The sequence below is a fragment of the Monodon monoceros genome, unplaced genomic scaffold (genome assembly GCF_005190385.1).
Source record: "Monodon monoceros isolate NGI ecotype Baffin Bay Population unplaced genomic scaffold, NGI_Narwhal_1 Super_Scaffold_9, whole genome shotgun sequence".
NCBI classification, from domain to species: Eukaryota; Metazoa; Chordata; class Mammalia; order Artiodactyla; family Monodontidae; genus Monodon; species Monodon monoceros.
The window spans coordinates 10,394,435-10,417,389 of NW_021703786.1; the positions used below are offsets into that span (position 1 = coordinate 10,394,435).

The following is a 22,955-nucleotide window of genomic DNA, read 5'->3' on the forward strand; positions in this document are numbered from 1 at the left end:
ATAAAAATCATTGCATTGATTACAAATAACTGTTTGGTCATGACATCTTGCTACAGCTAGGCTTCCGTTCTCATGTTGTTTGTTCCAGTTCCGACAGAAAAGGGGGCCACAGGTCTGAGTAACCTGGGAAACACATGCTTCATGAACTCAAGCATCCAGTGTGTTAGTAACACACAGCCACTGACACAGTATTTTATCTCAGGGAGACATCTTTATGAACTCAACAGGTAATCTTCCTTGAGTCATTGGCTCTTAACTTTTATAACTTTGCTATGAACGCAATATTACCTAAATCTCCTCTCTCTTCACCCTGGGGGAGAAAAGTCTTAATCTTATTTGCCCTATTAAGCGTGAAGTAAGGACCAAATGCTACTTCTCTTATTTTGAAAAGATATTTTGATGTGAGGAAACAGACTCTAGGCATTTCTGTGTCCACATGATTGTGATTTATAAGAATCTTTGGCAACGAATTTTCCTCTCAAACTTCTAGGACAAATCCCATTGGTATGAAGGGGCATATGGCTAAATGCTATGGGGATTTAGTACAGGAACTTTGGAGTGGAACTCAGAAGAATGTTGCCCCATTAAAGCTTCGGGTAAGCATGTTAAAATAATATAAAGGTATTTAAGTCCTAAGCAGTTATTTAAGTAATTATTTTTCTCTACATGTTATTTATATTTAGCTTTTTAGTTTTAGTGTAATGTTTTTGGGTCCTTCACAAGGCGTAAACTGGATGTCAGATACTTCTTCACATATATGCAAAATACTACTATAGACATACTGGGTAGAAAAAGATCAAAAGTATAGTCTAAATTGGGGATGTCATTCATTTTACTAATTTATCAGGTATTTTACTTGTATATACAGTAAGCCTTTCTTTCTTAATCCTTCACTATTAGCAGTATTCTAACTGCAAGGCAGACCTGAGTCTAATTAATGATACTCAATACATTTTTAACATTACTAAGATAATTACTTCTATCTGTAGAATTTTAAAAAGGAGCAGAAAGAAAGAATGTAATTTAATGGATACAAATTTGACATTAATATCATATGCAGTGAATTCTAGTTGATGTTAGGATTACCAGCCACTGTAATAATTATGTATTAACTCGTTTAGTCTTCTAAATGGCCCTACAGTATAAAGCAACATTATTATCCACATTTTATGGCTCAGGAAACTAAGACTCATAGCAGTCAAATAGCTTGTCCAAGGTTGCAAGCTAGTTACTAAGTCCTCACAGTTGAACATGAGGCTATTCTGCCTCTAATAATAAAAGCTAGGATACAACAAGACCAGAAAAGCTAACTGTAAAAGAAAACATTATAAAAGGGAATCTTCCAATGTGAGCAAATGCTATTTTAATATTTCCATCTTGTATCTTAAATAGCTATGTACCTTAAGAACTGTTTGCTTATATGATGCTAAACCAGGACATAGGATTGGCCATAATACTTTTTGGGGGCTGGGGGAGGGAGCATCATTTGAGATTAAGATTAGAAAGATTTCATGATTATCCAAAATATGTTTGCTGAAATAGAGACAGACTAAATACTATACTATGTATCTTCTTCTAATGCCTCTGATAGAATTATGGGCATGTTCATTCTAAACTTTATGAGATAGCAAATAATGAGTTTGATTCCTCTTATATTTATAGTGGACCATAGCAAAATATGCTCCCAGGTTTAATGGGTTCCAGCAACAAGACTCCCAAGAACTTCTGGCTTTTCTCTTGGATGGTCTTCATGAAGATCTCAACCGAGTCCATGAGAAGCCATATGTGGAACTAAAGGACAGTGATGGCCGACCAGACTGGGAAGTAGCTGCAGAGGTTTGTCAGTTTTGAGTTTCTAATGTAAGCAATAGATAAAATATTCTGACCACAAATACGTGTTGCACAACTTAATGCTAACTAAACTATTCTGCGGTCAGAATTTTACTGCGAAAATGAAGGAATTTACATTTCTCTGCTTATTTCTTGTGCAATAATCCTAAAACAAAGCATCTTTAATGAAAATAGAAAAGTGTTTCCTCTTCAATGTAAATTTGGGGGAGAGGATGTAGGAATAATCATTCAGTAGAAATTTAGGAGTCCCCATAATTGCTAAAGTAATGTATACAGTGACCAATAGGCATATTTTATTCGCTTTTTAATGGACAAAGAACTCATCATTGTTACCATGGTAAGAAGAAAGAAAAAAATAGGGTTTTCCATCTGAATTTAATACGTTATAGATTGAGCAGAAAGAATCACATTCTATTCTGGACCGCCAGGGAAGTCCCGATGGCGGTATTTTTAAAGAAGGGAAATATGTAAGCCCAAAGCTGCCTATACAGAGTGATCTGGCTATGTCACTACAGTCTAGATTTACCCCAGTGAGTGCTGCTGCTACACTTGGCAGCTCTTCTGTGTTACCACTGTTGCCAGAATTCTTGAAGTATTTTATGTATTTCTCTACTATCTCAGTAGACAATATATTTTAAATTACATACCTGACTTGTAAATTTGTAGGCATAAAGCTTTTATTTTTTAAGGATTATATTCTTGACATTTAGATCTAATATATTTAACCATTTTCTTTGAATTTGGGGAGATAAAAAATTTCTCTAATCATTTTTCTTGCTAGGCCTGGGACAACCATCTGAGGAGAAATAGATCAATAGTTGTGGATTTGTTCCATGGGCAGCTAAGGTCCCAAGTCAAATGCAAGACATGTGGGCATATAAGTGTCCGATTTGACCCTTTCAATTTTTTGTCTTTGCCACTACCGATGGACAGTTATATGCACTTAGAAATAACAGGTGGGTCGCAAAGTTATGAAAAATTATTTAATTCCATTGTCTTTTACCTTATTCAAGCAGCCTGAATTTGTAAGTATAGTCATTTGTGTATAATGCGTTCTCATAAAGATTGGTAGTCAGCATGTTATAATTTTTTTTTAAATTTTATTGGTGTTAGTTGGTTTACAGTGTTGTGAGCATGTTACAATTTAACAGTCTAATTTCAGGCATGATTTGAGGTTTGAAAGACTTGGAATATGGGTCCATTTTTGTGCCCATTGAGTCTTCTGTCAGTTTCAAATGTGCCAGGAACTCTCTTTAAAATCTTGCAAAGCCACTCACACTTCTGTATCAGATGAATATTCAAAAAATAATGATTTTACTTAAGATTATCTTTAAGCACCATCTGTCGTAGTGTTTACATATAAAATTAAAATTCTAGACTGAAATGTTTGCTATTTCCAAGTCTCTCTCTCACACACACACAGACACACACAGTGTAAAGCTTTCAATGAAACCTGAATTTTACTGGTAAAAAAATCTTTTCTCTTTACTAGTTATTACGTTGGATGGTACTACCCCTGTACGGTATGGACTAAGACTGAATATGGATGAAAAGTACACAGGTTTAAAAAAACAGCTGAGCGATCTCTGTGGACTTAAATCAGAACAAATCCTTCTTGCAGAAGTACATGGTTCCAACATAAAGGTGATATTAGCTGTTCTTTTTAGGAAACTCTTGATTCCATCCTTCAAAGATCACAGCTTTCTCAATTAATTATTGTGTCAAATGACCAAGGGAGATAATAAAACACAACAAAAACTGGAAAAAAATTTGTGAAGTTTTTCGTTCTGGAAGAAACTTAAAAGAGTTGTCTACCAGGGGCTTCCCTGGCGGCGCAGTGGTTGAGTCTGCATGCCGATGCAGGGGATGCGGGTTCGTGTCCCGGTCCGGGAGGATCCCACATGCCGCGGAGCGACTGGGCCTGTGAGCCATGGCCGCTGAGCCTGCGCGTCCGGAGCCTGTGCTCCACAGCGGGAGAGGCCACAACAGTGAGAGGCCCGTGTACCGCAAAAAAAAAAAAGAGTTGTCTACCAGAATAAAAGAGTAATAATGACGGTGGTATTTTTATTATTATTATTTTTTTGGCCACATTGCATGGCATGCAGGATCTTAGTTCCCCTACAAGGGATCGAACCCGTGTCCCCTGCAGTGGAAGCACAGAGTCTTAACCATTGGACCACCAGGGAAGTCCCAATGGTGGTATTTTTAAAGAAGGGAAATATGTAAGCCCAAAGCTACCTATATGGAGTGATCTAGCTGTGTCACTACAGTCTAGATTTACCCCCAGTGACTGCTGCTGCTACACCTAACAGCTCTTCTGTATTACCACTATTGCTAGAATTCTTAAAGTATTTTATATATGTACAAATGTGTTCTTTTAGTACTTATTTATGAATATATATACCTGGCCTTTCAACACACTAAGAAATTAAAGAGTAAAGACAAAGTGACACAAATCACTTCTTCTTGCATACCAGCTGGAGAAACAAGAAATTTAATAAATATATTGCCTACCCTAAATTGAGCTCCTACCACTGGTATTATTTATATTCACCTTCGGGGTTTCTGAACAAACTCCCACCTCTTTGACATTTTTTTTCATATGTAATGCGGAGGTGAGATCTCTCTGGGGATTTTGGGTTTAGATTCTTGAAATGACGGACAAAACTTAAGAAGTCAATTATGCACATCATACTGCCCTCCTATGAAAGGGGATAATGGTTTTGTCAGGAAGGTTAGTTTTCACTTAGTTTATCAAGCTTTCATTTATAGTTATTTTAGAAAAATTATTCGGGCATCTTATTTGTTTTACTGATAAAAGGATCTAAGACATTTGCTTCAGATATATCAGAGAGATGATTCTCCATTTTATCTGAAACATCTCCCCCTTCTCATCTCGCCTCTTTTTCTATAGAATTTCCCTCAGGACAACCAGAAAGTACGACTCTCAGTGAGTGGATTTTTGTGTGCATTTGAAATTCCCGTCCCTGGATCTCCAATTTCAGCTTCTAGTCCAGTACAGACAGGTAAGATAGAACTAGAGCTCCTTCTCATGATTTTAGCTTTGAATAACAGTCTAAGGGTTGTCCTCCTTTTTAGGCTTTTGTTTAGGCTAAAAATATTAGAGCAAAAGAATTTTGGAGCCTGAAGGAAACCTTGGTGATCATTTATCTCAAATCCTCATTTTATAGGTGAGGAACCTAAAATTCAGAGAACCTAAGTTAGATAGGTAGTTATTAGCTAAATCTACCACTGGAATTCAGATGTCCTTTAACTCTTTTATCTAATATTAACATGGTAACAGATGGTATGAGAGAAATGTACTATCAGAAAACAAAATAATAAATTTGACTAAAAAGGAATCTGTTTATCTAATATTGCCTGTGAGTTAATATGGTCATCCAATGAGTCTTTTTGGCCATTAGTGGGGTTTTTCTCCTCTTTATACTGTTGGCAGTTAGATTCGTTCCCCAACTATAACATGCTTCAGAGAGAATGAGGCTCCTCTCATTGGCACTCAGTAGATAGTACTGATGGTTGGGTTGGTGGATGATTTAACATTGCTTTTTGGTTATCATCACTGTCCAATAGAACTCTCTGCAATGAGGAAAACTTCCTGTAATCTTTGCCATCCAATAGAGTTATCTACTAGTCACATGGACTGTTTAGCACTTGAAATGTGGCTAGTCAAAGGGAGGAAATGCACTTTTAATTTAATTTTAATTTAAAAAGCAGCGACTTTCATCAGTTGTAACAAATGTTTCACTCTGGTGGGGCAGGTTGCTACTGGGGGAGGCTGTGCTGGGTGGGGGCAGGCAGCAGGTGGGAAATCTCTACCTTGCTCTTTATTTTACTGAGTCTAAAACTGCCCTAAAAAATAGTCTTTTTTAAAAGTTAAACAATTTTTTAAAAACCCATCATCTGGCTTGGGACTACCATCTTAGAACATTTCTAGAAGAATGGAGAAATTAATTTTTAGAGGAGAGGAAAAAGAAAAGCAGTAGAACTGTTTTTGTGCCACAACACGGTGATAATAAAGATTGTTGGAAAAATTCTACTTACTCTTTCTATCAGTTACTCATGCTTTGTCATTTAGTCAGAAGTGTGAGTTATCGAGGTAAAATCTGAAGTTAAAATCTTCCAGTTAATCTAGAATTATCATTTGACCTATGATTCCTCCCTGTCCTCTGTTAAAAGAGACTGTCAGTGGTCTGGGTCCCAGCGATATTTGAGAAAAGAGCAAAGATAAACGTACCACAGACTTGTGATGCTATACTTATCTTTGAATTTGTAGATTTCGCCTCTTCCCCATCTACAAATGGAATGTTCACCCTAACCAGCAATGGGGACCTGCCTCGATCCATATTCATCCCCAATGGAATGCCAAACACTGTTGTGCCATGTGGAACTGAGAAAAACTTCACAAATGGAATGGTGAATGGTCATATGCCATCTCTTCCTGACAGTTCCTTTACAAGCTACATCATTGCAGTCCACCGAAAAATGGTTAGTTTAATGTTAGGCAAGTTACTGCTGGTCTTGCCAGTGTTATTTATGAAACAGCCATTTTCTGTCTTTGCAGCATCTTCAGTGTGTGCACTTTCAATGTGTTATGTTCTAAGTGATTGCAGCCAGGATTTAATATCACACATGACGGCCTATGTATGAAATGACATACCTCACTCATGTATCAAGCAGCAACAGGAGAGCTGGTGCATCTGAATATAGTACTACTGTCTTTAAAAAGTTTGTGGCTCCTATATGTTCATGTAGCCATGTACATCTTCTCTGCCATATAAGTGTAGATGCCTTTGGAGAAGGTTTTGTTTGTTTGTTTTGGAGGGAGAAACAAGAAGATTCTTGGGCAAGACAAGTTGTTTCCTAGGACTGCTGTAACAAATTACCACAAACTTGGTGGCTTAAAACAACAGAAATGAATTCTTTCACAGCTCTGAAGGCCAGAAGTCTGAAATCAAGGCATCAACAGGGTTGTGCCCCCTCCATAGGTTTTAGGAGAGAATCCTTCTTACCTCTTCCAACTTGTACAGGCATTCCTTAGCTTGTGGCTGTATAACTCCAATCTCTGCATCTGTCTTGGCCTTCTTCTCCTTCTTCCTCTGGCTTTCACTGATAAGAACAATTGTCATAGGATTTAGGGGCCATCCAAATAATCCAGGATGATATCTCAATTTAATTACATATGCAAAAACCCTTTTGCCATATAAGGTCACATTCGTAAGTCCTTGGAGTTAGGATGTGGACATATCTTTTTGGGGACCACCAAAATTCACTACAGAAATCATTTATCATAAAATTATCATTTATTCAAAAAACTAAGTACCAAGAAAAAAATTAAATACCTGGAAATAAACTTTACAAAAAATATACAAGGTGTCTGTATAGAAAACAATAAAATATTATTGCTAGAAGTTAAAGAAGACTCAGATGTTTGAAGGCACAGACCGTGTTCATGGATTAGAAGACTCAGTATTTCAAAGATATCCGTTCTCCACAAACAAATCTACAGATTCAGTGCACAATCCCAATAAAAATGCATACTCTGTATGTGTATGCTTGTGTGTGTATAACTTGATAAGCTGATTCTAATATATGGAAGCACAAAGCACTAAAATAACCAAGACAGTCTTGAAGAAGAACAAAACATGAAGAATTGAGCTACCAGATATCATGATTTTATAAAGCAATGATACTTGAGACATTGTGATATTGGTGTGAGAAAAGGCAAATAGACCAATGAAATAAAATAGAGAGCCCAGAAACAGGTTCACATATGTATGAACACTTGATTTATAACAAAGATGACATTGCAGAGCAGTGGAAGACTGTTTTCTTGGTAAATTGTGCTGGGATAATTGAATAGCCATATGAAACTTGACACACCTACCTCTCACCACATAAAAATCAATTCCAGGTGGACTGCAGAATTAAATATGAAGGCAAAACAGAAAAGCAGACGCTAGAAGATAATAAACGTGAATATATTCATGACCTTGGTTTAGAGAAAAAGATCCTTGAATAGGACACAGAAAGCACTAACCATAAAAGAAAAGATAAGTTGTACATCATTAAAATTATGAACTTTGGTTTCATCAAAAGACATCACTAAGAAAGTAAAAGGCAAGCCTGGAGTAGATGTTTGTAACTCATATAACCAACAAAAAGGCTCAATCCAGAAAATATAAAGGACTCCTATAAGTCACTAAGAAAAAACAATTCAATAAAAAAATAGCTAATACTTAAATAGGCACATCACAGAAAGGATATCTAAATAGCCAATAATCATATGAAAAAATGATCAGCCACACTGCTAATTAGGGAAATGCAAATTAAAATCACATTATGAAGACTTCCCTGGTGGCGCAGTGGTTAAGAATCCGCCTGCCAACACAGGGGACATGGGTTCGAGCCCTGGTCCAGGAAGATCCCACATGCCATGGCAACTAAGCCCGTGCGCCACAACTACTGAGCCTGAGCTCTAGAACCCGTGCACCACAACTACTGAGCCCACGTGCCACAACTACTGAAGCCCACGGCCTACAGCCCTTGCTCCACAACAAGAGAAGCCGCTGCAATGAGAAGCCCGCGCACCACAATGAAGAGTAGGCTGCACTCTCCACAACTAGAGAAGACCACCTGCAGCAACGAAGACCCAAGGCAGCCAAAAATAAATAATTTTTTTAAAAACCCACATTACAATATCACTGCACACCCGCCAGAATAGCTATCATTATTAAACAGGTTGACAGTGTTGGTAAGAATAATTGAGCAACGGGAAATCTCATACACTGCTGATGAGAGTGTACATTAATACGGCTACTTGTAAAAATAGTTTTCTAATTAAAGATAAGTAATTCCACTATTCCATTTTGTGTTTTTATGAAAACACAAAATAAAACCACTAAATGTCCATTAGTAGTAGAAAGGATAAGGAAGTTGAGGCATGGTCATATAATAGAATATTATACAGCAATGAAAATGAATGAATTTTTAGTTATACCCAACATAAATGAACCTCATAAACATAATGTGGGAAAGAAGCCAGACACAAAAGAAATACCAATAATATGATTCTATTTATAAATAAAAACTTTAAAGACAGGGAAAATGAAATTTACTGTTTATGCGTAGGGTATAAAATGATAAAGAAAAGCAAAGAGTTGATTACCATAAAATTGAGAACAACTGTTACCGTTAGGAGGAAGGAAGAATTTGTGATTGGGAGGAAGCAAGAGGAAGGCTTTGGAGTGCTGGCTGAATTGTTTCTTGACCTGACTGGTGATTACACAACTATTTGCTTTGTGTTAATTCTTTGAAATGTATATTTTCCCTCCTTTGAATCAGTAACTCCCGAGTTAAAGTGATTTTCTGACCATGTGAACGATGTTCTATGGAACATATTCTAAACAGGATTGTATGAGTGGACATCCTAGAGAATTAAGGGATATATTTGTGTCTTGGAATTTTGTTTGAGCACAGCTCCAACAGGTCCCATCAGCAAAAATAATTGGGGTGATTCATTTATTTCCCCATGTCTTTTTTAACGGAGCACTATCAGATTATATATTAAGAACACTGATGTAATTTTAATCTTTCTTAGAAAACATCTCTCTTCAGTTATCATGTATATGTTACATAAAGTGCTTGTAAGTGCTAAAGCATTATATATAGGTTTTTGTAATTATTGGACCATAAAGCCATATTGTCAGCTCGAAATTTTCACCTTTTAACCAGTTCCCTGTTTCCAGTTTCCTTCATGATCTAGCAGCTTCTTTGGGGAATGCCTAAAATTGATTTTACCATCTGTCCCAAGTCAACTCCCTTTTCCCATTATTCATGTGAAAGGCAACACCGTTCTTCCATGCTAAAGGTTAAAGGCTAGAAGTGTTCTTAGATTTTTTTCCCCCTTTTCTTCTAAAACCCTGTATTCAGTATATCATTATGCCTTTTAATTTCTTCTTTCAAAATACTACTTGAATTTACCATTTTTCGTCATTTTCATTGCCACCTTCTTCTTTCAGACCTTTTGATCTCATGGTTGACTTACTTTGAAAGTATTTTTCTTCTACTCCCTTCTACAAGATAGAAAAAGAAGGGGAATAAGGCAAGGTAACATAGGCAAGAATATTCAGAGACTAAAGGGAGAAATAGTGTTGTGTTGACACAACAACTAAAGGGAAGTCAGTTTCAAAAAAAAGTTAAGAAAGAAAGACGTGGTTACATAGGCCAGAGACATCAAAAAGAATGAAAACTGAGAAGGTGGGCTGTGTAACCAAGTAAAGAAATAGGGCAAGAACTTAGCACAGTTAGGTCAAGTGAGTTTTTTCAGATTAGAGAAAAAGTTGTTAGGAGAAGACAAAAGGAAAATTCCTGATGCAGTAAAGCCTGGAGCATTATCCCATTAGGAACTGAGCAGGTATGGGCCACAGGGCCCTGGGAGAAGTTACCTTCAAGAGGATGAAAATTGTGTGGGTTTAGAAGAGAAATACAGGAACTTCCCTGGTGACACAGTGGTTAAGAATCCGCCTGACAAGGCAGGGGACGCGGGTTCGAGCACTGGTCCAGGAAGACCCCACATGCAGCAGAGCAATTAAGCCCGTACAACACAACTACTGAGCCCACGTGCCACAGCTACTGAAGCCCACGCACCTAGAGCCCATGCTCTGCAACAAGAGAAGCCACCACAATGAGAAGCCTGCGCACCGCAATGAAAAGTAGCCCCCGCTCGCTGCAACTAGAGAAAGCCCGCGCGCGGCAACGAAGACCCAATGCAGCCAAAAATAAATTAATTAATTTTTTTTAAAAAAGAAGAGAAATACACTGAGAAGAGTAAAGAAGTAGTTGCTTAAATGACCTCATTTATTTAGTAAAATAAGTCATCTACCAGGAGTTGGAGTGGAAGAAAAGTAGAAGTTTTAGAAAAGAAAAACTCATCTAAGTTTTTTGATTTTTAAAAAATAGTTCTGAACTCTGTCCACATTTCTGTGGGTCTTATAATAATATAACTACCAACACATGAAATGGGGTCTTAAAATCATGTACTTAGCTAATCTTAAGTGAATAACGGCTAAACAAAATACTTGAGGATCTGAAATAAGAGAGTCTTTTCACTTAGAAACTAGCGGGTTTATAAGTTGTTGGCTTAGCTCCTCTACTATATAAAGACCAAACTTAAAGAATTAAATGTCCAAGCGCTCATCAGCTTTTCTGAGTAATCCTGCAACTCCCAGCAACCTTTCTATTATACTGAACTTTTGTTTTAAGCCATCATTTCCAAGCTAATTCTGTGCAGTATCTCCATGTTAAGAAATGATAAAAATCTCCTTTAACGTACTCAAAGCAAACGTTTTAAAAGTTTACCTTACTTTTATTCTATCGTGTAATTAAGAATATGATTTTTAATTTTTTTACATATGATTCAGTGTGTGTGAGAAATATTTATCAGAGAAAAACTACGCAGTTTGAAAATATTAAATGCTGAAAACCCAAGTTTGATAGATAGAGAGCAACTCTGAAATTGGCAATACCTCAACCTTTCAGTGATTCCACTTTGAATAACCATTCTCTTCATATTAATAAAAGATGGTCCTATAAATAAAGAGAAGTGTGATAGCGACTAAGTTGAAAATGGTAGTGATGCCTGTTTTTGGCAGTCTTAGAAGAATGAAAGGGAGGAATCAGAGGCCTATCTTCTCCGCTCTTTCTTCTCTTGTTTGTACATACAGATGAGGACAGAACTGTATTTCCTGTCATCTCAGAAGAATCGCCCCAGTCTTTTCGGAATGCCTCTGATTGTTCCGTGTACTGTGCATACCCGGAAGAAAGACCTGTATGACGCAGTTTGGATTCAAGTATCTCGATTAGCCAGCCCACTCCCACCTCAGGAAGCTAGTAATCATGCGCAAGACTGGTGAGTTTCAGGGCATCTTCCTAGATTTTTAGTTTCTAAATGTAGAAGAAGAATTTATGTGAATTCTGTGTGATTTATAGGACCCATTCCATGTCAGGTTAATCACTCCTTGAAGAACCATCCAGGGAACATACAGTTCAACCATTTGGTTTGGTCTTTTGAGTAGGAGAGACTGTACACCTTCCTTTCATCACCTAGACATTCCAGTGTCTAATAATCGTTGTATTCTCTGATCTCTTACCTAAATCTTTTCAGCTAGTATTTTATATGCTTCAGGTAATATCCTTGGCTTCTGTTACTACAAAAGTAGAGAGTATGAATTCACCAGGAAATTTGCATCATCTCAACCCTCTGAAATTCCAAATGGGAGCAGTATCTATACGTGCATATCTATACATGAGCTCTGAAAAAGTCTTATGCCATAACAATGATTCAGTTGGATTATCTCCCTACCATGTCATTTTAACATGGAGTAATTTCATAAGTCTTGGTAAAGGAAATAAGCATCTTCTGTTTTTTTTTCCATTCCTCTTACCACTGTTCTATTGGATTAGTAAATGTATTTACTTCTAATAATCTTTGGGATTGTGTTGCCTTTTATATCTCATTTGAATTGAAGATCATTTTCTTGTTATCATGGTGCAAGTGGGAGTTCTGCTTCTGTGTTAACTGAGTAAAGAAATTATTTTTGCTGATAGGTTATTTGTTATGGTATGAGGGTCTTTTGATAATTAGGATACGGCTTAAGGTAAATAAATTTTAAAGGAAAAGTACAAATAATAGATAAGTGATTTAATTGATGAATGTTGTGTTTAGTAAAAATGACAATAGGGCAAGATTAAATTTGAAGTGAAAATCTAATTGAATTAAAAGGCTTCTAGATGAGGACTTTTCCCAGGGCTTGCTAATGAATCAGATATGGAGTATGAGGGGAGGAGGAATCCAAGATAGATTTTCAGCCTGAACAATTGTGAATGCTGGTACCATTTAATGAAATGAGGAAGACTGGAGAAGGAGTAGGTTTTGGCAAGCAATGATAGGAATCAAGCTAAATTCAAGATCTGTGTTATATTTTCAAGTGGGAGATAGACTTAAGGTCTTCCCAGGAGGTATAAATATAGGTATCATCAGCAAATAGTTGGTATTTAAAGCCCTGAGACCAGTTGATATTATTTAGATAGTAAGAGAGAAGATGCCTAAGATCTAATTCCTGATGCATTCCAGCATTTAGAGGCTGAATAATGGAGGGAGAGACAACAAAGGAGATTCAGAAGGAACAGCCAGTGAAGTAAGAAGAAAACCAGGAGCGAGTAGTGTCCCGGAAGTTAAGTGAAGATAGTGTTTAAGGGAGGACTGATCAGATTAAGAGAAGGACTGGGAATTGACCACTGGATTTGATAAAATGGCAGCCTTTGGTGACCTTGCAAAAGCTGTTTTAGTGGAGTGGTGTAGATGAAGGCACAGAGGTTAGGGCTTCCCTGGTGGCGCAGTGGTTGAGAGTCCGCCTGCCGATGCAGGGGACACAGGTTCGTGCCCCGGTCCAGGAGGATCCCACATGCCACAGAGCGGCTGGGCCCGTGGGCCATGGCTGCTGAGCCTTGGCGTCCGGAGCCTGTGCTCTGCAGCGGGAGAGGCCACAACAGTGAGAGGCCCGCATACCGCCAAAAAAAAGACACAGAGGTTAGAGTAGGTTAAAGACAAGATGGTCCTACAGACATTAAAAGAATAATGAGAGCTTATCTTTTAGAGATAACACAGTGTAATATTTATGGATGAAAATGATAAAATGCCTCTGATTTTCTTCAAAAGTATCTAGTGAGTCACAGTAGCCAAGAGGTGGAAACAACCCAGAAGTCCATCAACAGATGAATGGATAAACCAAATGTGGTATATACATACAGTGGAGTATTATTCAGCCATAAAAAGGAATGGAGTTCTGATACATACTACAACATGGATGAGCCTTGAAGACATTACACTCAGTGAAATAAGCTAGACACAAAAGGACAAATATTTGTATGATTCCACTTTTATGAGGTGTATCTCGAATAGGCAAGTTTATAGACAGAAAGTAGATTAGAGGTTAACAAGGTCTGCGGGGAGGGGAATTTATTATTGCTTAACGGGTAGAGTTTCTGTTTGAGAAGATAAAAAGGTTCTGGAGCTGGGTGGTAGTGATAATTGCACAACATTGTGAATGTACCTAATGCCTCTGAGTTGTACACTTAAAATGATTAAATGGTAAATTTTATGTATATTGTACCACATTTAAAAAAAATGGAATAAAAGAATCTAGTGGGGCTAGGCAAGGGTATAGATGAAATAAGAGTGGCCAAGAGTTGATGCTTAATTGTAGTTGGGTGCTGTTCATTGTACAGTTCTCTACTTTTCTGAGTATTTATGTCAATAAATTTGAAAATTTAGATTAAATGGACAAATTCCTGGAATTGAGGATCCATGCAGAAGATGGTTAGTTTGAGGGACAGTGGATAAGGAGGAAAGTGAGGATTTGAGGGCAGTGATTGGAGGTTTATGTTGGGTCAAAGAATTGTTAGAGTAGTGATACTTGAATAAGTGATCCAAGAAGATAGGAGATGTTTGTTTCAAAGTAGGATGTTTGGAATTGAGATTTTTGGAGATGGTAAAGTCCTTATCATGGCTTCATTACCTTCAGCAGCCATGTAATAGCCACTATCAATTGACAAGATCTAGAATATGACCATTGGAGAGGGTAGATCAATATAGAATGGAGATTATTGTTGGAAGAGAGAAGGCCGAGGAGTTGTTAGGTAAGTTACATTGAAGTCACCAAGAGTATGATGGAAGTGACAGAGAGAAAAACAGTGAACTGCGTTCTAAAATCTTTAGTGAATAAAGAAAAAATGTCCCTACCAAGGAGGAATAGCAAGCAGGTGGCATAATTCAGTAGCAGATGCTACATAGAAACCAGAATTTTACCAGAAGTGGTAAAGAGGAGTAAGGAGGAGACCCATATCACCTTCAGGTTCTGGGGTGTATGAGAAGAAAGCTAACACTTAAGAGGTGAACTGGAAGTGGAGTCCTCAGGAAAGCCAGGTTTCCGTTAGAGCAAAAAAGTAAAGAAACTTTTTAGAAGAGGGTGCTTCACAGTTCTCTGCCAGAGTGCTACCTGGTTGTTTTGTCCCTTTATCTTTCTTTGGATTCCTCACTTACCATTGACCTGGTTTTCATTGACATGATACTGGGCAGCATGGGCTATCAATAGTCATTCAATCAACAAGTTATGCGGAAAGCTGGGAACTGCTGTGACAGGCATGATACTCACTGTTGCCCTTACAGTGAGTCCTTATCATGGTTTTATTACCTTGAGCAGCCATGCAATAGCCACTACAAATTGCCAAATGATCCATAAAGTATATTGCTCTTATGTTATAGTCATTGCATTGCTTCTTATTGGGGCAAGGATGAATAAATTTTTTTAAAGTTGGAGAACTCACAAAGTTATCTTGCAGTTAAGACATTACCCTAAAAATGTTACGTAGCTTATAGCTTTAGATAGTTAAGGCAAGGAAAGGGGGTATCTGTCATGTACCACATCAGGGATTCTCATTAAAGAAGCTTCTAAATATATAGTCAACTCCTCTAATACCATTATGACCTTTCAGCTTTCTGTGGTGTGTCAGTGTTCTTGTCATGGAAGAGGTCTGGTTTAATGTGAATTAAATCTCTTGATAGAATTAGGGCTGAAGGATAATTAGCATTTGATTTCATGATTAGCTTATTTTTATGAAATTTACGTGAACCACATGGACTCGCTCAGAGACATCTGGCAGTCTGCTGTGTCTCCCCCTCTATAAGCAGGGAGCCCTGAGTGTGGTTGTACAGGGCTGCAGTTAATGGGTTAGGATAACCAGCATTGAGCTGTCAATGTGAACATACTGCTCTGACAGATGCCCCTTTCTAGGGTTAGTTCAAGAGAAGATGAAAGAGACCTCAACTAAGAAATGTTTCTTATACTCTTTGGTTTATGTTCTGTTTCAGTGATGACAGTATGGGTTATCAGTATCCATTCACTCTACGAGTTGTGCAGAAAGATGGGAACTCCTGTGCTTGGTGCCCATGGTATAGGTAAAGTGACCTTCTGCAAAAGAAAAATTTTAGAATTGCAGCTTCAGATATTATACCCTTTTCATAAGGTTTCCAGTTTTTAGAAGTAATAATGAATAATGAAAAGTTTGAAATAAACTTAGGAATTCTTCATTCATCTCTTCCCTGTGAGGTCTATAGCTAAGTTTTGCTCTTGAGATTTAGCTGGTTTTGTAAACTCTACAATCCTCATCAAATTCATAGTTTATGACTAACATTTATCATTCTATACCTTCTCCTTAGATATAAATCAGTTTAGCAATTCTGAGCCCAGTAAGACATAGTCTATTCACTAGACCTTGCTGGAAGTCTATTTTTGGTTTTTAGAAGAGTTATGGAGATTGATTGGCCATTACTGTCCCAGCTTGGAAAATGCCTGAGTACTGAAGTCAGCCTTCAGAGAACTGTAACAGCTTTAGCAAACTGAGTCTGTATAGGCCTTGGAACCATGGCCTTTGTCATGGTTCCCTCCCCCACCCCATAAATTTTTATATATATTTATTTAATGTGCCATTTTACAAACAAGGAAATAGGCATGGTTATGCCAGATAAATTGTCCTACCTCCAAGCATTTAATAACTAAATTTAGAATTTCTTGAGGGTGTATGGTCTCAGATAGCCAATTCCCATATCATTTATTTGCCATAAAGTCCGCATATTCATGTGGATTTACAAATGGTTATCAAGTACCTTGAAAAACCAAAGATTTGAGAAGTGATAAGCAGGATTCCCTGAAATAATAATAATTACTAGTACATATTCATGCATTTATCAGTCTGAAGTTAGAAGCCCATGACAAATTGGGATGCCCAAGAAGGAAAGTAGAGAAGTAGAAAGGGGGACTTCCCTGGTGGCATAGTGGTTAGGAGTTCGCCTGCCAATGCAGGGGACATGGGTTTGAGCCCTGGTCCAAGAAGATCCCACATGCCGCACGGCAGCTAAGCCTGTGCGCCACAACTACTGAGTCTGTGCGCTCTAGAGCCCGCAAGCCACAACTACTGAGCCCATGTGCCACAACTACTGAAGCCCGTGCGCCTAGGACCCATGCTCCACAACAAGAGACGCCACTGCAGTAAGAAGCCCGCGCATTGCAGTGAAGAGTAGCCCCCCCACAACGCAATTAGAGAAAGCCCGCAGGCAGCAACAAAGACCCAACGCAGCCATAAATAAATAAATAAATAAATAAACAAACAAACAAACAAATTTATTTTTTAAAAAAAGAAAAGAAGTAGAAAGGGAGAGTTTTGGGGGGTTTTTTTGTGTTGTTTGGCCACGCCCCACAGCTTGCAGGATCTTAGTTCCCCTACCAGGGATTCAACCCAGGCCGTGGCCGTGAAAGCGACAAGTCCTAACCACTGGACCTCCAGGGAATTCCCGGGGAGAATGTTTCTGATAAAGAAAATTTGGATTCCTTCATAATTACTCTTTCCTCAGTAGATCTTTTTTCCCCCTTTAGATTTTGCAGGGGCTGTAAAATTGATTGTGGGGAAGACAGAGCTTTCATTGGAAATGCCTATATTGCTGTGGATTGGGACCCCACAGCCCTTCACCTCCGCTATCAAACATCACAGGAAAGGGTAAGTACTCAAAGCCATCGTAAGATGGTGGTTTTCCTATGTAAAATTTTTCCCAGCTTAACTGTATCATGCCATTTCTATTTTCAGACAGTTTAAAAACAGCTAGAAAAACATTCATTGGCATTCTCTGTGGCACTTAAATATATTAACATGATTCTGTGGATGTTTCAGTTTTCCCACTTGTAGAGTTAATTGTATTGGAGCATTGAATTTCAAAAATGTTAATAATAAGTAAATCTTGAAACAAAACTTTGGGCGTAATTAAGAAGTTATATTCTCTGGCCATGACATATCAAGCGTGCCAGTCTCTCTGCCTGTTTATTAATTATTATTGAAGCTGCAGCATTTGGTAACCACTATTACTTAGCTCAAGTGCATTCCAGGGCTATAGCTGCTACCTTTAATGGGCATAATGATCAGAAAATTAGAGAAAGAACTGAATGTTTCAAGACACCTAAGAGTACATCTCCATGCCTGTTCTTCACACTTAGCCTTCCTCTACTGCCACACTGGCTGGAGCAGTTTTTAAACTTTGAAAATGTAACTTCCAAAAGAATACTACCTCCACATCTAAAAATGTTTGCCAAATATTGTTTGAAGGGTAGATTGACTAGATAGCTTGTGCATAGAGATGTGAAGAATCTGGTGGAGGTGTAAAAGCAACAGAATCAAAGGAGTTGTTTTAGTCACAGGAAGAGTAGTAGTGGCTTTTGCATTTATATGATTCTTGATGGAAATTTCCTTCACTGTTTCTTAAGGCATTCCCTTTAGATAAGTTAGTAACGAAAATTAACTTTTCTTTTTTTTTTTTTTTTTTAAGTATAGTTGACTTACAATGTTGTGTTTCTGGTGTACAGCAAAGTGATTCTGTTATACATACATATATATTCTTTTTTATATTCTTTTCCATTATGGTTTATTACAGGTTACTGATTATAGTTCCCTGTGCTATATAATAGGATCTTGTTGTTTATCCATTCACATATATAATGCACGTATAATAGTTCTCGTCTGCTAATCCCAAACTCCCAATCCAACCCTCCCCGACCCCTTGGCAACCACAAGTCTGTTCTCTATGGACTTTTCTGTCTTTTTGTGCTATTGAGGAGTGGGGGAACTCCCAGTTCCAGACCAGATTCCCTATTTGGATCCCTAAATATGCCCCCACACACCCTAAGGCTCTCACTAGCCAAGGATGAGTACTATTTGTGGATACTTGGCCAAATGAAAGATCATTGGGCTAAAGGTAGCTGAAGAGAAGTAGATGTTTTGGCAGATTATGCTCACTGTAGCAAGGTAAGTCAATAACCTCAACCATGGTTACTTTAAAGAGGGAAAATTTTAGCAATTGAAAGAAAGATTCTTAAATCTTCATCAGCACAAAATCCAACAGGACATTATTGTGACAAGATACTCCTGTCAAAGATGAAAAATTATTTGGCTGTAAATCTCTTTCCCTTTTTAACAAACCCAGTGTGCAATCTGAAAAACTCTGGAGGACATCCTGCTTTATAGGAAGAGGGACCTACGTGACCTGTTAAATCTCATCCCACTTCCATTTTCAGTGATGCTCTTAGGATACCATGGAAACCAAGCTGCTATTGAGATATCCTTCCTTTCTGGGGAGTGGGGCCACATGACTAATTTCTTCCTACATGTGGTTTCTGCATGTGCTTGGAGAGTCACGTAGACAAAGGAGATTCAAAATTGAGATTGTTGCCTGTATGTTTTATGGTTTTTATTCCAGTAATTCCCCTTTTAAGAATTTATCCTAGGGAAATACTCTGTGATTTGCTGACAGATTTCATCATAGCATTTGTTAGAATAGTAAAAAATTAGAAGCAACTTGTATTTGTCCCACATTAGAGGCATGTGGTATAGAAATTGGATAAAATATTATGCAGCCATTGAAAATGCTGACTACCAGGAGTTTTTCCCGACATACCTAGAGAGATGCTTATGATGTCTTGTAAAGTTTTTTATAAAGCAAGATATAAAATTGAAAAAAAAGATATAAAATTGCATACACTGAAAAATCTCTTCATATAAAAAAAAGGGCAGAAGAAAATCTGCCAATATTTTGACAGTTTGCCTTTATATTAAGAGTATAAAAGGTTTCCTGCCTTTTTACATTTTTCACTGCTTTCCAGAATTTCTACATGAATGTTTTATTTGGTAAGGAGGGAAAAATATAGGCAATTGTGCTTATTCTTTTTACTTTTCCCGTTTGGACCTCATATTCCTTAGTAAAAAATTAAACTAGATAACTTCTCAGATCTCCCTCTTTTTCTAATAGTCTTATAATGTATGAAAGCTTACTATTTCATTCCTTTATGTTTTGGGCTAAGGATGAGCTTTCAAGCAACTTAGATTTAAAAAAAAAAAAGGAAGAGGGTGCCAATAATAATTTAGACTATTTGAATAATTGTAGAGGATCTGGGAATGGATCCCAAGAGGTAAAGGGAATCTTTGTCATTTAGGGAAATTTTATTAATAAATAAAAATTATTTTTGTCCACAGATATGTTTTTCATCCATCTCCTTCCTGCCTGTCTCCATCCAGCTCTATAGCCTGTGTGTTCTATAGAAAATATAGTCAATAAAAATCAACATTCTTTACTTACTATAATTTGTGGTTGGCCATAAAGCATCCCTGGTAGAGATAATAATACAGATAATGTTTAACTGGCTGTGAGAAAAGAGACAGTACTATATTTAATACACCTCTTTTTCTACTCTGATTCTAACCACCATGATACAGCAAGTTTCCTTTTGAAGCATGTCAGTTTTTCCCTTGGATGACCAGCCCTAAAAATGATGAGAGTTAGTATCAGAAAAGAAGTCAAGGTCAAGCCAGATTTTCCTTCCGGAAAAAAAAGAGATTTCCTCTAAGTTCCCCTTTTTAAATAAGCTTTTTAGAAATGGATGGTGATGCAATGCTAAAACTCTTCATTGCATAATCAACCCCAACCTTGATAGTTTATAAAAACATTTGACAGCCTGTGACTCAGCCATCTTCTCACGTAGGGAAAAAGTCACACCTGAAAACCTGTTCTAAACTGTGAGCTCAGGAAGGAAAACTTGAGGGAAATTGCCTCAGGCAGAGAGAACCAATTCACCTCCGGAAGGGAGGAGTAATAAGTGGAGTGAGGGACCTGTATGTGACCTTTGTCAAAAAGAGAGGCATTCATTGTCGTACATGTTGTCCTGGCCCCACCCTGCGATGTGATCCCTGTGGAGCCTCACGGTCATTCATAGTCATGCTATGTATGCCTCACCTGCCATGGTTCTTGATTGCTTAGTAAGTGGCAGCCAAGAATTGGAGAGGGAAAAATCCTTCCTTTCTGTTGCATTCTAGGCCCCTCCTTGTCTCCTTCCTCCTGATTCCCACGCCACCTCCAACATACATCCTTGCACATCTACCCCCCTTTGCTCTCTCCTTCCTCATATTTACCTCCTCCTTGCTTCAAAGCCTAGCATGCTGGTTAACAGGAACCACAGAGGTTTGGGCAGGTAATAGGGGTCTTCTCAGCAAACTCAGGCTTTTTTGAGCTTGCTGTTCCTTTTATTGCCATCTCAGATAGAAAGGCGCCAAGAGGCAGGAGACAGATAACAATACACATGGTATTTTGATAACTCTGCGTTATGTGGCATCAATATGCAAATGAGTTGTAGCCTGTGAGTTTTAATGCCCTGGGGCTTGTCCTCTTAAGGTGAGCTTTTCTGTATCCTTTCTTATTTAATCCAGATCTGGCATCTGTGTTTCAGTGATATTATTTCTCCTAGCCTTTGTAAAGCCTGCAGCATACTAATAATGTTCTGTGTCCCTGTTAAAAAATAAATGGCCTGGGCTTCCCTGGTGGCGCAGTGGTTGAGAGTCCGCCTGCCGATGCAGAGGACACGGGTTCGTGCCCCGGTCCGGGAGGATCCCACATGCCGCGGAGCGGCTGGGCCCGTGGGCCATGGCCACTGGGCCTGCGTGTCCGGAGCCTGTGCTCCGCAACGGGAGAGGCCACAGCAGTGAGAGGCCTGCGTACCACAAATACATAAATAAATAAATGGCCTAATCTCAACACCCTGGCTTGAGAGCCAGTCCACATGTAAGCTGTTTTAGGATTTCAAATTGTAAAATAAACAGGCAATTCCTTGTTTGTTTTTGTTTTTGTCATTTGGAAGCATGCAGAAAATTTTCCCCAAAAAGCTATGGTCATATAAATAGAAATTTGATCAAGGATGTTATTGATGTTATATTTGTGAATAAATGTACAAATGCCCTATTTGCTCAGACTCTAGTTTGGGTTGTATTTTTTTCCTCATGTAAAGTAAATGAGGTTGAGTCACCTAGAGGATGATGCATAGCAGGTGACCATTTTAAACCCCCTCCCTCCCACCTACCCCTTCTCCCGTTCCTCCTGTCCCCTCCACCTGCAGGTTGTAGATGAGCACGAGAGTGTGGAGCAGAGTCGGCGAGCACAAGCTGAGCCCATCAACCTGGACAGCTGCCTGCGTGCTTTCACCAGTGAGGAGGAGCTAGGGGAAAATGAGATGTATTACTGCTCCAAGTGTAAGACCCACTGCTTGGCAACCAAGAAGCTAGATCTCTGGAGGCTCCCCCCCATTCTGGTATGTTACAGTCCCACCTCTGAGAGAGCAAGAGTCTAGCTTGATGGAAAGAAGTGGGGAACAAATAAGAGTTTTTGAGAATAAGACCCTTCCTGCAGCAGTGTTTAAAACACATTTGCTGTTGCACACAGAGATGAATTGTACTACAGATATTTGCTAGTTTTGTATCCTAAAGAGCATACAGCCTAGAAGGGGAGAGAAGTCATATAGACCAGTAACTGCATTAAGTGCAATATATGAGAAGTGCCACGAGTGGTACAACCTGGTGAATTTGAACTTCAGGAAAAGGTGAAAGCACTCCTGGCTCTAGGGAGAGAGGAAGCTTTAGGCTTGTGCTTTATGGACTACAGAAGAGAACAGAGGCTGAACCTCCAATCCCGCTGTGCTTCATCACATGGCCACAACACGCTGCTGAATTAAATGTGAAGGCACAAGTGCACTGGGGCTTACATATTCTTTCTGATTTGATGTACTTCTGCCTTCTCCGTTCATGGATTAGGAGACTCACCTGTTGCTTGTCAAGAAAGTTTGAGGTGTCAGTTCTTCCTATTCATTTAAGAAAGTTTTTTCCTTAAGGGAGGAAATCATATCAAATGTGAGGCACTGGTGTATTTTAACCAGACCTTGTGTGTATTTTTTTATTCATATCTTCTTCCTACTACTCTGTGAGACTGTGAATGTAGACCAGAACAACTTCCCAGGGAAGGATGCACAAGAAATTACTAATGCTGATTAGCTAGCTCCAGGGATGGGAAGCAGAGCACAGGGACAGGCTTGGGAGCAGGTAGGTGGGAAGGGGGAAGTTTTTTTTTTTAAATTGAGGTATAGTTAACATGGAATTAAATTCATAGA

At 38.4% G+C, this 22,955-nt stretch overlaps 1 protein-coding gene across 2 annotated transcripts in view; it reads left to right on the top strand.

Annotated features, from left to right (window-relative positions):
- The window catches only part of USP32 (ubiquitin specific peptidase 32), a 203,897-nt gene that overhangs the window by 175,699 nt on the left and 5,243 nt on the right, over window positions 1–22,955 (top strand). For both annotated transcript variants that reach the window (XM_029211717.1, XM_029211715.1), the window contains exons 20-30: window positions 89–227; window positions 491–596; window positions 1,663–1,836; window positions 2,633–2,807; window positions 3,344–3,495; window positions 4,766–4,877; window positions 6,146–6,357; window positions 11,595–11,779; window positions 15,800–15,886; window positions 17,361–17,481; window positions 21,912–22,103. In XM_029211717.1, coding sequence (XP_029067550.1) covers window positions 89–227; window positions 491–596; window positions 1,663–1,836; window positions 2,633–2,807; window positions 3,344–3,495; window positions 4,766–4,877; window positions 6,146–6,357; window positions 11,595–11,779; window positions 15,800–15,886; window positions 17,361–17,481; window positions 21,912–22,103 — 1,655 coding nt within the window. The remainder of the gene's footprint in view (window positions 1–88; window positions 228–490; window positions 597–1,662; window positions 1,837–2,632; window positions 2,808–3,343; window positions 3,496–4,765; window positions 4,878–6,145; window positions 6,358–11,594; window positions 11,780–15,799; window positions 15,887–17,360; window positions 17,482–21,911; window positions 22,104–22,955) is intronic.